General features: G+C 36.4%; 3 protein-coding genes across 3 annotated transcripts; all 3 read right to left on the reverse strand.

The window, feature by feature from the left end:
• On the reverse strand, positions 1,433 to 7,511 carry LOC105174953 (ABC transporter C family member 3). Its single transcript, XM_011097221.2, has 10 exons — positions 4,894 to 7,511; positions 4,652 to 4,738; positions 3,935 to 4,570; positions 3,626 to 3,790; positions 3,113 to 3,407; positions 2,788 to 3,002; positions 2,389 to 2,694; positions 2,246 to 2,309; positions 1,906 to 2,145; positions 1,433 to 1,837 (listed from the first exon to the last, which is right to left on the reverse strand). The coding sequence occupies exons 1-10, from the start codon at positions 7,303 to 7,305 to the stop codon at positions 1,701 to 1,703; spliced, it is 4,557 nt and encodes a 1,518-aa protein (XP_011095523.1). The 5' UTR covers positions 7,306 to 7,511; the 3' UTR covers positions 1,433 to 1,700.
• Positions 8,950 to 11,586, reverse strand: LOC105175157 (cytochrome P450 71D10-like). The gene is made up of 2 exons (XM_011097504.2): positions 9,819 to 11,586; positions 8,950 to 9,681 (listed from the first exon to the last, which is right to left on the reverse strand). The coding sequence occupies exons 1-2, from the start codon at positions 10,710 to 10,712 to the stop codon at positions 9,061 to 9,063; spliced, it is 1,515 nt and encodes a 504-aa protein (XP_011095806.1). The 5' UTR covers positions 10,713 to 11,586; the 3' UTR covers positions 8,950 to 9,060.
• LOC105174954 (serine acetyltransferase 1, chloroplastic-like) lies at positions 11,749 to 13,307 on the reverse strand. Its single transcript, XM_011097222.2, has one exon. It carries the CDS (start codon positions 13,185 to 13,187, stop codon positions 11,991 to 11,993), a length of 1,197 nt encoding a protein of 398 aa, XP_011095524.1. The 5' UTR covers positions 13,188 to 13,307; the 3' UTR covers positions 11,749 to 11,990.

The following is a 17,579-nucleotide window of genomic DNA, read 5'->3' on the forward strand; positions in this document are numbered from 1 at the left end:
AAATAGAAAAACTTCAATCATTTCAATTTTTTGAAAAGGAGAAAAAAAAGAGGGAATATCTATACCTAAGTATTAATCCGAATTGACGTGAATCTCAATGACCAAGAATTGACAATTGACGCGGGAAGTAACTATAGAATACACGGAATCTGACAGAAGGATTTCTTTTCTGAATTCTTTCTTTCAAATACAAATAGAAAGTTTAAATAAGTCGTATCTTGCTCAGACCAATAAATAGAGCTGAAGTTATAGTTAAAGCCACTAGTAGAAAACCGAAATAACTAGTTATAGTAAGCATAAAGGGGCTAAATGAAATATGGTATTTTTATACATATGTTTCTAAAGCATTTACCTAAGTTTCCATTTTTGTCAAATAGGAGGATATACAAAAATACCAATTGAAAGAATAAGTTCAATTGAAAGTTTTTGATTCATCTATCATTATAGACGGCACGAACAAAGATAAAGTGACAGGCATATAAAACGAAACCGATTCATCATTTCTAACATCTAACCATCTCGCTATTCCTATCAACCGAGTCGTTGAGCATAAACTAATAATACGAACTGGATCGTGTAACTTCATTCAAAAAACATATTTTCCTGCAAATGTGGAAGGAGGGAAAGATAGAGTAAATCCAAAATTTACTCTTACATCATAGAGTGTTTAATAAATCCAAAAATACATTAATCAACACTGTACTGAACCAACCATGTCTTATTCTATTGGTTACAACTGAAATTTAATGTACAAACTCAATATTATGAAATATATTGATATTTATTTCATTTTATATAAATTTAAGTATTTACTATAATTTGTTTTATTTTATAATTAGATTAAATTTTTGATTGAGTAGAAAAGGAAAAAGAGTGCCGCAGGCATATTGAGAGCAACTGGTATTAATGTAAAGATTCTTGGAAGTTGGAACTGTTTCTTCTGAATATCTATGGTATCATTCGCCATTAATTAGTAAGACGTGATCCTACGGGTGTATATAATATATTTAATAAAATAAAATCGTACAGTATAATAATGCTCAATTGGTGGTTTTTTCTCGAAAGGCCAAGGGATACGCCACAATCAATATAACGCATATGAACGAATAGAACGATATAAATTAACACTGATAATCCTCTGTTTAATATCTTCCACCATGATGGTGGCTATGATGCTCGGTGGTCGCTCCGTGTGCTCAAAACGTCTCAAATTTTGTCCCCTCCAAATGTGGTAAATGCAAGCAACAAGGGTTGCACGATAAGCCAAGTTAATGATATGTTTTTCTCCCCATTTTCTTGCAGCCCACTCAACGTCCTGTGACCACTCTTAAAATGAAGTGGTAATTACGCTATCATCTTTTGAAATTTAGTATAACTAACCTAAATCCCTTATGATTTAAATAAAATATGCATGTGATTTGACACCACTGAAACCACATAAAGTACGATTTCACCAACTAATACCAATATATATATATATTCATATTCTCACACAAACATTTATACAAAAATTAAAAACACACATTTTCATGGGATGTGCTCCATGCAAGAAAACGACGCGAACGAACGAACAGGCAAAATGATGAGAGCTCTCCCAATTTCGTCTATTAATTCATCTTCCACGCGAACCAACGTCGATTCGTCTTCTGGAGAAACACTTGCGTGGAATTTTTGGCGGGTTTTCGTCCTTTCCATACTACTCATGCTCGTGCATTCGAAAGATTTTCGGAACTGGAACTTGATGATGATCTCATGCTGTATTCTGCTACGAGCTTTGCGAACGAAGACGACTTGTCCTCCAGCAACTTTTCTGGACTATCATATTCCTTAACAAGTCCTGAACCATGGAAATGATCGAGTGAATATCAAGAAAGTGCGATGTAAATGAGGGGCGGGGTGGCGTACCGTTGTCTAATAGTAAAACCACATCGCTGTCGAGCACAGATGTTATCCTGTGTGCGATTGTTATCACTGTTGAGTCACTGAAATGCTGCTTGAGCGTTTGTTGAATCTGGTTATCGGTTGCAGTGTCGACTGATGCAGTTGCCTCGTCAAGCACCAGAACCTTGCTTTTCTTTAGCAGCACACGCCCGAGACAAACTAGCTGCCTTTGACCGACGCTCCAGTTCTCTCCATTCTCAGACACTGAAAATGTTGGTTAAGATTCAAGAACTCGATGAGTAAACATCATATGTATGAGTATGAAAATGATTCGCTACATAAAAAGCTAGTGAACTAGGCAAACCTGCAGAATCGAGCTTTCCTGTCTTTCTCCGGACCTCATCACCAAGCTGGCATTTATCAAGAGCCTGAAGCAAAGGAAGAACATCAATCAACATAAGCCATCAAGAGACTTTTCTTGGATGCTTCAGTTAAAGCTTAAAGTACCTCCCATATCTGCTCGTCTGTATACTCTTGAAGGGGATCCAGGTTGCTTCGGATGGTCCCCTCAAACATGATTGGGTCCTGTGGGATTATGCTTAATCTAGATCGTAAATCATGAAGTCCGATGGTTGAGATATCGAGACCATCGATCAATATTTTTCCAACAGTTGGTTCGACAATGCGGAAGAGGGTCTGAATTAGAGTCGATTTACCACTTCCTGTCCTCCCTACCATTCCAGTCTTCTTCCCCCCTAAGAAAGTACATGTAATGCCTCGTAGCACAAACGGCATGTGAGGAGCATATCGGACCTACAAATAATTACGCATCTCGTTATGGTCAGCTCAAAATCCTATAGTCATCGAGATCATTAACTATTTGAATGAAGTCCAATGAAAAATCACCTGAAGATCTTGGATATCAACTTCTCCATGTATTGGCCAATGACTCTCTGGCCTGTTTGACTCTACTACAAGGGCGGGTTCTATTGGAATAGAAGTGTACTGAAGGATTCTTTCGACTGATATGATTCCATTTTCCATAGAGCAAAGAATCCACACAACCAATGCTTGCATCATATTCAAATTAAGGCCGTATGTCACTGCCAGCCCAGCAAGACCTATAATATTGAGAAAAGAAGAGAAAGACTTAGCTGATTTTTGCAGTCTCAACAATTCGTCAGGCAAAAGCAGAAGTTGACAGATATGATATACTTGTAACAACACTCACTTGGATCAATGGTTCCTTCTGGAATAGCAACCAGGAAAATCAACGAAAAGGCAAAAGTTACAAGAGATAACACATCCAAACGAATGCATAGCCATTCCAGGGCAGCAGCAGTATAAAACTTAGGCCGTGAATATCCATCTATGAGTCTCATGCCTCTGTCATGGAATCTGCCTTCCTGACCAAAACTTCTAATTGTGCTCGACCCTGAAAGTGTTTCCGAAAAGTGCTGTATAACTGGAGCTTTGCACACTCCACATAGTCGAGTGAGTTCTCTGGCAGAAGCTATGTAATATCGCTGCAGAAGGAAAAGATGAGTTAGCCAACCACAAGTATATATTCAGAGTCATGTCAGTGTCTGAACAAGATGGGAAATGAAAAGATAGTTTTCAGTCAAGTCGCAGACACGGAAAGACATCGTGCAGAAAATACTCAAGCATGATTCAATCAAATATTACAAGGCCTGTAAAATTAAATTCGATTATAGGAAGAACGGTGAAGTGGCACCAGATTTACCTGCAACCATATGCAAATAGCACTCACAAGGATAAAGATAATGAAGACCTGCCAGGCACTTTGCGACATGATAGCAATAATTCCTAGAAGCTCTATTATGACAAAAGCAAATTGCCCAATTATGGATGCCATGTTCAAGTCTACTTTATTTTGGTCTGCGGATACCTGTGAAAGAACAACGATTGTCAAAAACATTCTTCAAGCTAACAATTGTCCAGCAAGATCAAGTAAATTGAAGTCTATAATATCAAAAGGTGAATCAGAAAACTATTACTAAGAGCAAAAAAGACAAAAACAATGTTCACGTACTCTATTGAGAATTCGCCCACTGGGGGTGGAGTCGAAGAAGGACATGGGGGCACGAAATATACAGAGATGCATCTTGTTAAAGAGTATATTTGCTGTCTTGTACCCGATTGTCACCATGAGCAAGGCCCGGGCAAAAATGCAGAAAGAACATCCCAATGACAAAGCAACATAGACAAGGATGAGAATTGAGCCTTGAACGTGAGGTGCCACATCCTTTGACACAGGAGTCGCCCAAGCCATCCAATAATTGCTTCCAATTTGAAGTACCTGATACAGTATCTGTGCTAATAATGGAAAGGGTACTAGAAATCCTCCATATGCTGTTGTGATATACTTCCAGTAAACTGATAATCCAACATTTCCTTTCCCTCTTTCTTCTTCTTCAACAAGCTGTCCCTTGTTTCCCCCACCATTATCTACTTTATCATTTGCGTCATTTCCAGAATCGTGTTCATGCAAGACAGACTCAGCATTTTTAAAGCTTTTTTCCTCACCTACAGCTGATTTCCCAGCATCAATGGAATCAAGAGCTGATAAAGCCACCTCGTGAGCACCAACAAGTTCCATAAAGTCACTTCCAGATTTCAGAATGTCACTATACTTGCCAGCTTGTTTAATTAGTCCATCTTTCATGACCTGATGATTAAAAAATTAGGTTCAAGTAACTGGATTGAGGTTCGCATGGTAAATACAACAATTCAGAGATGAAGTGCGCACCAAAATAAGGTCTGCTGCGGGCAGAAACTCCACTTGGTGGGTAACATAGATAACAGTTTTGGAATCTAAAAGCCCCAGAATGCATTCCTGTTATTAGAAACAAATGTTAGAACATGATAGAACAATTGGACTTAAAAAGGCCGAGAAAGGGAACTGAGAACCCAATCAACAAGAGCAATCATGAAAAAACAAGTCGTCATACAGCATATATGATAGCGGAAAGAAGGAGAAACTGTGCTTACATTGAAAATATGAGTTCCTGTATGTGCATCCACAGCGCTAAATGGATCATCAAATAAATATATGCTGGCATCTTGGTAGAGTGCACGAGCAATCTGTATCCTCTGCTTCTGTCCACCACTCAAGTTGATTCCCCTCTCGCCAATAACAGTCTGATCTCCAAATGAGAGAATTTCCAGGTCTTTCTTCAGTGAACATGCTTCCAGGACCCTGTCATACCGTTGTCTGTCCATCTCCGTACCAAACAGTATATTTTCTTCAATCTTTCCACTTTGAATCCAAGGTGACTGAGCAACATAGGCCGTTGTTCCCGAGAGCCTAATAACCCCAGATATTTTTGGCATTTCCCCCAAAATACAAGAAAGTAAGCTTGACTTGCCAGAGCCAACTGTGCCACAAATCGCAACCCTCATTCCATGAGATACCCTAAAGTTAATATCTTTCAGTGTAGGACTAGGAGATGATACATCCCAGGAAAAGTTTCCATTGATTACCTCAACAGCTGTAACAGAACTATTAGCTGGAAGCTTCTCTACAACATCTGGTGGTAGGTCATCAAGTGAAAGAAATGATGCGATTCGATCAAGAGAAACCTTAGTCTGAACAATCATGGATACTGTATCAGGAAGTTTATAAATAGGCTCTTGAAGAATTTTAAAGGTTGCAACCGCAGATAGTATCTTTCCCGACTCAAGTGGTATTCCCATTAGCATACAAGCACCAAAAGTCACCACAGACACAAATATAGGAGCATCCAGAAACACAAATGTGCTGACAGCTTTAGTATAAAGATATTTCTTCAACCAAATTGTCTCATCATTCCTAACATCCAGAATTTTATAGAGGAACCTCAACTCCCAAGCCTGAAGTTTGAGAATTCTCATATTCCTCAAGACTTCAGAGGTCACCTTCATCCTTTTGTCTTTTGATTTCATCAACTCATCCTGATACTTCTCCTGCAAACTTCCTAGTGGAACATTTGCTAACATCACCAAGACACTAGAGATAAGCGCAGCTACCGAAGCAAGCCCAAGATTTCTATATAAGATTGCCAATGCCAGGACAACCTGTAAAACAACCATCCATGGATCATGCATATACCAACCAAAGTGACCTATCCTCGTAGCGTCAACAGACATGTAATTTATAATTTCCCCGGTTGTTTGCCCTTGCTTTGATTGGCACGAAAGAGTCAATCCCTTGTTATAGATTTTGGCAACCAACGCTGCGCTCGCCCTATACCCAGCCTGTTGCACCTTAAAAAACCAATGTCTCTGTGCCAAACACTCGAACAACTTTGAGATGAAAAAAGCAGAAACTAATACAAAGCCCTCATTTTCGAAATGTCTATGTCCATTTAAGTATTGAACAAAAGTGTCAATAAGGTATGGACCAACATAAGAAGCCACTGTGCTCACGAGCACATAGACAGCAGATACCGCAATTTCCCTCCTGCTGGTGAAAACCAATGCCTTAGCCAGCATGATTGTCGTGATTCTGTTACTTCCTCCACGATAAGACTCCAGCTTCCTGTTCAAAATTGGAAATGCCCCACCAGCCGTATCAGGATTGTGGAGCTGAGGAACATCCTCCAGGTTCAGCGTTTTCTTGTACCCAAGGGATATCAAAGGACCCACCCAAGAGAAAGAAAAGAGACTATAAATACCAGCAGTAGCATAAGGAGTCACAGTCTCATCCCCTTTGAGAGGTATGTGAGACTCTCTACCATTAGCAGCACTACCATTTAAAAGGTGTTGTTGAAGAGTGGTATCTTCATCCATTTTCTTACCCAGAAAGGCGACATAAGAAAAAACTAAACCCATTACCGATGAAACAATATCAGAGGCCCAAAACAGAGTTGATAAAGTCTGGTGTTTTCTGTAATAGGAAACGTCTATTACAAGGCAATAACAGGATATGAAGAAGAAAAGCACCCACCACAGTCTCAAAGCAAACGGGTACTTGTTTTCCCTCGAATTCAAGAAATGGAATTGCAAGAAAAGATAGAGAGCTAACCAAGCTAGTGTTCTCACCCCCAAATCCAGTAAAGTCAGAATCTTTTCATCAGACCAACCATTTCTATACCAATAAAAGAGGTTCAACACGCATAGAATGAGATTAAAGAACGAAAGACCCAAACACGAAAACAGAGTTGGCCTGTAGTACAAAACACTAACGTGCCTAACACTGTGTTTCCAGCGTTCATCCCCATTGCTCCTAAATTTCTTGAAAACCCATGAGAATAACACGACAACCAACAAAACCAGGTGCAAAGAGGCGGTGAAGAAACGCAAGAAAACTGGGTTAAGGAGCAAATCACCGCCCATGTTTTCAAAAGAAAAAGTGCGGGACTCAGCAAGAAAAACAGATACCGTGATCAAGAAGGAAGACGAAGTTTTATGAAGAAATTCCATACTTGGTAGTAGTCAAGCATGGCAGTTTGGAGTGATCTAAGAAACCTCAGCAGAAGAGTTATTATATAACACTAATGAAGCAGAGATCAAACATTCTACGAAAGAAGAATCTGACTTTTTAATTTTTGGATGTTGGAGTATGTGGAGTTCAATAAGTCTGGCTTTCCACTAACAGAGAGGAAAAGTCAAGGAAAGGGGAATTTCCTTGGGCAAGACTCATTTCATGGATTTTGATTACACAAACACAAGCCCGCCGGCCATTGGATATTAGATTCTTTGGAGTGTGGTTTGATTGATAATACAAGAGATAATTATATAAAGTATCTTTGTCATTTTGTTTTTATTTTTTTATATTTATATAAACCAATCCCAAAAATTAAAGAATAAGATAGTTTGTGTAAAAATATTAACGTTTTTTAGGATGTAAGTGTAATTTTTTTTAAGAAATAAATAATTTAAATAAATAATATTGACAATTTTTAATATGTATATATAATTATTATTTTATTGTAAATCAGATATGTAGATATAATTATCCGAAGTATGTAAAATCACTCATCACTCCATAATTGACATTGGTGGAAGAGGAAATTTAGTCCGTGATGAGTTCATACAAAAGTTTACTTTAGTGGTAAACTGGTAATTATATGCAATCACATCACGTTCACTCCTCCACCTGATTAATTGTTTAAAATTATTTTTAAAAATTCTAAATTCTAAATATATATTTTTTAAATTCAAATTATGTCAATCATTTATTAGAACCATAAAAAGAAATTGACAGTGTTAATACTTATTAATAGATCGATCCATGTGATTTTTGTAATTGTTGTTTTAAATCTAATTGTGACAATCACTAAATATTAATTATGTTAAATTATAATTTTTAAATAAGTGAGATGGGTTAATTAATAAATTTAAAATTATTTGGATTGGTGCAATCAACAACACCAGACAGAACCCACTATTCGATTTATAAACATTAAACTTAAACCCATCTCAAAACCTATTTAATTTGATTTAATTAAACACGAACTCGCCCCATTCAGGACGGGTCCGATGCGGGCCCCAATTTCCCTACTCCTAGACCGTTGCCATGCATAGCAAGGCAACTACTACCATATTTTGCATGCCGAGCGACTTCATTTGTGTCTTGAATAAGTATTCGGAAATGGACAAATGAAATCTAATTTAAACTGCAAAGTTGGATTTCTGTAATTTTAAAGTTATAGGATTAAATTTTATTAACATATGAGTGTTTAATGTAGTTTACTACTAATCCTGTTGATTATAAGTTATCTTTTAGTCTTTTTTTTTTAATTAAAAAATAAAGTAATTATAGATATATTATAAATTGTAATTATAATTGAAACTCGCATCGAAATAGCACTAAAAATTCATGATAGAAGAGGTGTTGTATTGAAGTTTCTCTCACTTGAAAAAGTGATGTATGTAAAATTTGTGAACATTTTGTTGGGGGACATAAAGTGGAGTGGGTGTGGGAGAGAGGAAGAGAGAGAGAGAGAAGGAGAGCACGTGGTGTTGAAAATTGTTCCCAATTATCGTCTTTTGACATAGTGTCATAATTGCATCATCATGTCATATGTTTCTTTTTGTTTGATTTTTTAGAAAGAAGTAATACATTTACACACATAATTTAATCATATTTATTATGTAATTACAAGATTTATTATTGATACCCAAAGTACAACAGGAAGTTATCATGCAACCAAAGAGAGACTGAGGAAAAACATCTCAGACAGGGAAGGGCCTTCTCAAAACAGGAGTTACAAACAAGTCATCTTTTCTTCTAACAGTAACACCCAAAGCCTCTGTCATGTCCATTTCTTCATGCTTCATTCCTTGAGGTAGATTCCAATCAAAATGGTAGAGAAACATTGCAAGTGGGAGCTCAACATTGGCAATGCCAAAAGACATGCCGGGGCATATCCTCCTTCCCGCGCCAAAAGGGATGTATTCGAAGCTCTTCCCCTTATAATCAACTGAACTATCAAGAAATCTTTCGGGTTGGAAGCACTCAGCTTCTTTCCAATACTTGGGGTCTCGACCTATTGCCCATGCATTCACAATGACTCTGGTTTTGATTGGGATATCATAACCATCGATCTTGCAGCTCTCGTTGCTTTCTCTAGGTAGTAGTAGTGGTGCTGGTGGATGCAGCCTGAGAGTCTCTTTGATCACTGATTTCAGGAACTTCAGTTCGTTGAAGCGTGCTTCATCGACAACATTTTTACCTTTGAAAACATTTCTTACCTCATCTTGGGCTTTCTTGAGAGCACTTGGATTTCTGAGCATTTCAGACATAGCCCAGTCCACCGTTGTGGCAGATGTCTCACTTCCAGCACTGAAAATGTCCTGACAGAACGGAACGACAAGCATCCACAAGGATCTCCGTCTTAGTTATGGAAAGTTGCTAAGTATATAAAATAAAACAGTATGTGCTAGGCCTGTCAATAATACCATAAAAGGCAAAAGTGGACAGGAAAACTAACCAGGACTACTGATTTGATCTGAGCTCTGGTCAACGGAAGTATGTTTTCATCCTCCTGGCACTTCAAAAGAACGTCTACAAGATCGTGTTTCACTTTCATAGCAGTCTTCCCAGAATTTCCTACTATGTGTTCATTGATGATGGTCTCAAGAATTCTATCTGCTTGCTGCTGCAGGCTCTTGAGTTTAGACTTCAATCCACTGATCAGAGGCAGCAGTTTGATGGAAGGATACACATCAGAGATCTCGAAGCCTACTGCCAACTTAGTTGCTACTCTTATTATAGATATAAAGGTTTCTTGATCCTTGGTTTTCTTACCGAAGGCTGCTTTGGCAGTGAGACTATATGCAGATGAGTAAATTTTCTCTGTCAGATTGATTGGTGATCCTGCTTTAGAAGCTATCCATCTGCAAAGATCCAAAAACTCTTCCTCTCTTAAAGATCGGAATGACTGAACACTTTTCGAGCTTAAAAGTTCTGTTGTGCAGATTTTTCGAAGCTGCCTCCAGTAATCACCATATGGAGAAAAGATGATGCCCGGGCAATCACAAGACATAACCTTTACTGCTAGGATTTCAGGTCTAGAAGCAAAGATCGTGTCTTGAGTTTTCATCACTTCCTCAGCGACGTCAGGTGAGGAAACGATGACCGTGGAAACTTCGCCAAGTTGAAGGTGCATCAAAGGTCCATATTTCATGGCCAAGCCCCTTAGAGCACGATGAGGCTGATCCCCTACGAGCAAGTGCATATTTCCTATGAAAGGTATCTTTCGTGGCCCTGGAGGAAGGTTCAAAGCTGAGTGTTTGCTTTGGATCCTATTCACTAGATTCAGAAGTACAAGAATCAATAAAGATAAGGAGACAAGAATTTCTATGTATGAGAACTGGAGGGTCATGTTTCAGTTAAACCGAGGTTCTTGTACTGATATCTGGTTTTTACGGAATTATACCAAGTTTTATGCAAGTGCAAGAACTTAAAGACCTGTAAGATCATATCTACCATTTTTTACTTTAATCTAATTGCTGATTTTGTCAAACCAGAGACCCTGCCGGCCATACCCATCTCTGTTTTAACAAATGTCTTAAATCTGGCTCAGAATAATTTATACGGTCAATGCAAGGTTTCCAATAAAGGATGACTAGTTACCACCCTGTTTCTGTTTTGAGCAGCATAAGTACTTGTATTTTGCTGTCTCTGGCGTCTACGATAAGAATCTTTAGTATTTCAGAAGACAAACGGAAGGGACAAAGATATAACCTCTTAAAAAATAGAAGCACTAACTTCAGTTGTTTGTTACTGGTTCTACGTTGCTCTTTCATTTTGCTGCAGATATAAGCTACCAAAAACTACATCATACTACAGTAGTTATCACAGCCGCGTCAGGACTCCAGAAATATAACTTCTTTATTAAAATTTGTTAAATTACATTCATTGAATGATACTATATTATATCCAAGTCAACTACAGTATTGATATCTTTGGAACTAACAAGAACGAAAGTTGTAAATGTCATTACAACATATTCAAGAACATGAAATGAACTGTGCTAATACCCACTCAGTTTGACACGCCTAAGAATGTGCCATTTCAGCTCAGAGCAAGCTTCTCAAAAATCTTTGGAGAAGCTATGCTCAATCTTTGACATAGACTTTCAATCTGGATGTCTCTGTCCATTGCTTTCAAATGACATGATGTATAGAACCAATAACCGAACAACTCTAAGCAGCAGCAAATTACGGAAGTTTGCTTTCAGAAATAACATAGTAAGCATATTCAAGCAAGTTTGTACCCAACTATATACCACATTTCTCCTAGCATAATCCAAGAATCAGCAAAACTAAGTTCGGATACCTGAGACTTGAATATGATTACTGAATAAAGCTACCAACAGACTCCAAAAAGAGACAATGACCTTAAAATAAGACATGGGAGAAAGAGGGAGCTCAATATCCATTAGATCACTAAATTACTACATATGGCTGTCCATTCTTCGCGGAGAATGAAACAGGTAATACAGAACTAGAGAGCCCAATGGAGGCTTATTCAACAGAGTACATAACAAGAGGATACATCTCTGCTAGTAGGAGAACTTAGGTTCTCTCTGAAGAGCATAAACGACACCCTCGAGGTCCTACAATCTATTTAACACTGTCCAGGGACAAACATATAAACTTTAAATGACATAGTCAGACCACTCAGATATATGCGAAGTGTGGTCCATCGTCAAACTAGGAATCTTATCCAGCTTAACCGGATTCTCCTTCCCTCCAATCAATCTAGCAGGATTCCCAACTGCAGTAGTTCGAGCAGGGATCTGTTTCAGCACAACAGACCCTGCACCAACCTTAGCCCCGTCTTCAATTCTAACATTTCCCAGAACACAAGTACCTGCCCCAATCAGAACACCGTTACCAATTTTCGGGTGCCGGTCTCCAGAGACCTTACCAGTGCCACCCAATGTCACATTGTGTAAAATCGACACGTTGTTACCAATTACAGCAGTTTCTCCGACCACAACTCCAGTAGCATGATCAAACAAAATCCCTCTTCCAATTTTCGCCCCCGGGTGAATATCCACTGCAAGGACTTCTGAAACCCTATTTTGTATCAAAAGCGCCAAGATTTTCCTGTCCTTGGACCACAACTTATGTGCTATCCTATGAGCCTGGCACGCCAAAAATCCTTTAAAATTCAAGAAACAATGCACATAACTAATACAAGCAGGGTCCCTCTCCTTAACCGCCCTCAAATCATCAGTGACTGCCCTCATAATTTCTTGATCCTCCGTGAGGACCCCCAAGAAAAGATCATAAAGGGTCCCACTAGGGAGGCTAGAATTGCTCAATTTCATCGAGAGATAATTAGCTAGAGCACTCTCCATGGAATCATGAGACAGAATTGAACTAAAATAATAATTCGACAATATGGGTTCCTGCTCAACATCTAACCTGGCCTCATCCTTCATCTGCAGCCACAAATCATCAACCTTTTCATCCGGGCTCTCGCTATTTTCATCCACAACAGTTTGTGTCTGCGTGTGGAAGCCCTTGGAACCTTTCTTGGAACCGGGCACGCGAGGAACAAGGTCAGGGAAATTGGGCCTGTAGTATTTCACATAACTATCGAACAAATGGTCATCGATCTCTTGATTGCTCTTCTGCGGAGGAGCTTCCGTTCTTGAAGAGTGCACGCAAGCTGACATGGTGAACGCCGGGTTCTTGAATGGCTTGAAAATTGGCTTCTGGAGTACAAATGGCGATCCCAGAAAATTTCTGGACATAGAAATAAGAGGCGCAAGACACTGCGTGGTGGAGTAGAGAGAGCTATATAGAGGAGAAGACGTGGCTAGGGAGAGAGTCAGAGTTTTCATAGGAAATATTTTTTCTTTTTTCTTTTTTCCTATTTCTCCTCGAGAAATCAGAAGAGAATTTTAGTGCGAATAAAAGACAGGTTCCTCCTTTAGCGCATTTCCGGGAGAGGATGATAAGAGCTGGCTGTGTGTGGATGTGTCGATGCATTTATAGCTTCCACGCGCCGTCAGGGCAGGAGCAGTGCGCTTCCCACAGTTATTTCCATTTTTATTTTCGGCAAATCTTATTTGTAATTCTTGGTCCCATATATTGAAGCAAGTTTCGTTTTGCTAAGTTTATTTAAAATATTTTATAAACAAAATTTTAAAATACTTATATAATATAAGATTATAAAATTTATAAAACATTAGCGATGACAATTTTGCGACTAATATTATTAAAATTATGAAAAAATAAGTTGAAAAAATCTTAATTTTTTAAAAGTCATTCTTTTAAACCAAAAAATGATAAATAGTTTATATACTTTCGACCCTCTCAGAAAAATAACATGTTTGCAAGTACATAAGATCACTCAAACATCACCTTAATAACTAAAATACAAAGTCAAATGAGTGAGCGAGAAAAGTACAACATACGTTTATTTGAGTAATTACATCCACAACTCTTAATGAAATTACATCAATACCCCCATCAGCTAATGTTTTTATAATCTTTGTAAATGTCAGAGAGAGTTTGTATAATTATACCCACTTTCATGATCTCAAATTCAAATTCACCATCTTTTAAAGATAATCTTGGAACAGTATATTAAAAAAGAGTATGGTGTGGAGAAAGATTAGTGAAGCATAAAAGAAAAGGAGTCAGAAATGACCCACAATCTGAATTAATCTGTGTCATAAATTCTGCTAATAATGTAGGCTGAGGATAAGATGGGAAATTTGGGGCCATAATAATCCTTCTAAAGTTGTACGCAACATCACCTCTCCATTATTTAGAATGCAATTTTTGTGCACTTTGATTTTGGTGTGGGATTCCTTTTTGCACTATTTTGATGTCTTTTGCACTTTTATCCTTTTTCTCAATAAACTCAAAGGCAGCACTTAAAATGGGGGAAAGGGTATTGAAATAGAGTAATTAAATAGGAAGAGCTAATGTTTACAAATATTATCCAACTGCACAATTATATGTAAATTATTGGCCTAAAAAATGATTGTGTAGTCATCAAAACTCCATATGCTTGATTTAAAGTTGAGCGGCCACTGAATTAATTTGGTTAAAATAAGATTTATTTAACCTGTAATAAGTCAATTGAAAATATATAAGCAATTTCATTCGATCTTTTTTTTTTTGTTAATATCGTCAAGTTCAGTTAATTTGACGAATTGAATGATATATTTGTTAGACGAAAACAAATAGCATGAGTACAATATATACTTTTTTAAACCACATGGAGTTTACGTATGATTGTACAAAACTTTAAAAAAGAAGTCTAATTATCCCTATTTATAAACATTCTTGAATTATAATTACACGTGAATTATCAATCTCAAAATGACTATGTGGTCATCAAAACTCCGTAGATACCCCAATTTAGAATAAGTCGAAGCGAAATCGATACAATCTGAATAAAATAAGCGTAGATCTTTAACCATTTTTACTATTTATAAGAATTTTGATTGCATTTATGTAATTCCAAGATAGCATCACAACTCTTAATTCATGGTTCATATAAGATTAACAAGACAAGGAGTGTGGATTGAGACCCTAATTAATATAATTATTACTTTTGATTAACTTCAAGTGCATGTATCTATGGTTAAAAAAAACAAGAAAGAGAGAGAAACAGAGAGAATTTCAAGTTCATGCATCTTCAAATAAAGAAAAAGGGAAAATTCTCTATTTCCAACTTTTTTCTTTTTTTTTGTGTGGGGGGAGGGTTGAGTCCGTCGCAATAAGAGTGGCGCGTGGTTGAGAAACGCAGTAAAAGCAAGTGATGGGAAGATATTTTGAGGCAAAGAGAAGGAGGGTTCAAATTTGAATCCTCAGGAAGGGGCACATGACGAATGCGGTGACGCGCTGCCGAATCCAGTCGACATCTCTTGACCCCAATCTCTTTGTTTAGGTGCGAGTGCATGCACGCTTTTCCTATGCAACTATCATATCTTCAGGAAACTTCATAAAAATAAAGATAATTACACTTTACTCATCTGAGTTTTGAAATAATTATACATAATATTTTTATGATTTGGAAAATTATATTTAGCACCTTTGAGATTTGTTTTTATATAACAAATAAGTTCCTCCATTGATCAAAATGCACTTGCTGTTATTGACAAAAAAAACTGAATGAAAATTGATATTTACTCTCGATTGACTTATTGCAGGTCAAATAATTTTTTCCGTACTAAACTATCCTTATAAGATTACAAATACACCTCATCATATAAATTAACGCGTGAAGATATATGAGGATAATTTGATTTTAAAAAGATTTATTTGACATGCAATAAGTCAATCAGGATAAATATAGATTTTTTTTGTTAATATCAGCAAATTCGTTGAATTTTGACTAACGGGTGAACTTATTTTTTAGATAGAAGCAAACATCAAGTGTACTAAACGTAATTTTTCAAGTCACATAAAATATACGTGTAATTACACAAAACTTTAGGAGATAAGAGTGTAATTATCTCTAAAAATAAATATGAATTTCTTCTATATAATATAAGAGGAATTATTGTGAATGTTTAAACAAAATAAATTGTAATAATATGAATATTGTTGCCTTCACATCAATTGGTAAGCAGTTTAAATCTTTATTATAAATTGATTCCACGGCTCCGATTACATCATATCTATACTAATGTTAAAAAAATAAAACCCGCTTCCACACTCTTACAAACGATAATCAGTAACACTGTTACACCAATTTAATTAGATATTTTTAAAAATTAACTATAATAATTACTTTATAAAAGTGACTCAATGTCAATTTAATACCACCAAAACCAATTCTTTTGTTGGTTTTTTTTAAAAAAATTAATTTATTAATTTTTATATTTTATTCTGATTCATAATATATTTTAAAATATAAAAAATTATTTATTATATGCATAAAAAGACAACGTGTCGTGACGGTTATTATCTAGAATGAGAAGGTGTTGGATTGGGGTGGTCATTGTCATTTATGGCCATTAGCGCTGCTTAGTAATGTCTGGTTAACCCTAAACACCTTCATAAGTAATTCATATTGCTTTTAATGCACTAAATTTTATTTTCAAATCCAACTTTATGACTTGAAACATTGAATCATTATAACTGAATCTTATCTATTGTACCTCTAATTCTGATGAGGGTATTACCTCATCTTTCAAGAAAGGACAAAAAAGTTGTTGATTTAGAGCGGAAAATATCCAAAAAAATTGAAGGGATCCGCGTGCATATGCCTGGAAACCCTACCCGTTTCAGAATCCGAAACCCACTCTCATATAAGCAGTTCACTCTCCCACCGCATGATTATGGACAAGGGCTGCTAAAATGACGCCGCGCGGCCCAATTCATTCCGTACATGTAGATTCTATAAATAATTTAAATTTGAAACATTAATTCATTCCGTGCATGTAGATTCTATAAATAATTTAAATTTGAAACATTTATGGAAAACATATTTATTGCTTTCGATCTCATTTATATCTTCATATCGCATATTAATAACTCGAACTTAACTAACTTATGCGTCGGAGCGTCTTGATCTGGGGTGAAGCCAACTAGGCTAACATACGTGTTTCTTTCTTAGAATCCATCTTTAATATCTAGGGCAAAAATATAGTGCACTTGAATTCTTGGATGGAGATCGCATATTTCAATCCGAATCAAATTGTATTCGTAAAAGCATGATCAAGGACTGAAATGCATAATTTAGAGGCATATTAATTATAATTTTAAATATATGTATATATATGATGTACATGATTTGCGATATTAATTAATAATATAAAGTTTTTACCCATTAAGAAAGATTAAATAATTATGTTATAGTGACACGGGTGACAACAACTATTTGTACATAATTTTATTTGGGGCGTTTGGAAACCAGAACAATCAAACTCTCCTTACAGGCAGAATATTAAAATTAAGGGTAAATTACAATGACCATTTTTTAGATTTGGTATAATTATGAATATTTTCTCATAGTTTGAAAAATTATCAATAATCCTCCAATTTTAATGGTTGTCTAACAATTATCCCAATCTATTAGGTTTTCATCTATTTTTATGGTGAACTGACCAAAATTCCATTGTGGAATTAAAAATTATAATTTTATTTATTTTTAAAATTTTTTATGAGTTAAGTGGATAATTTTTTTTCATCCACTTCATTCGATTTTTTTTATAAATGTTTATTTTAAATAAAAATAAAAATACAATAAGGACAAAATTGATAATTTCATA

This window comes from Sesamum indicum, linkage group LG12 (assembly GCF_000512975.1).
Source record: "Sesamum indicum cultivar Zhongzhi No. 13 linkage group LG12, S_indicum_v1.0, whole genome shotgun sequence".
NCBI lineage: Eukaryota > Viridiplantae > Streptophyta > Magnoliopsida > Lamiales > Pedaliaceae > Sesamum > Sesamum indicum.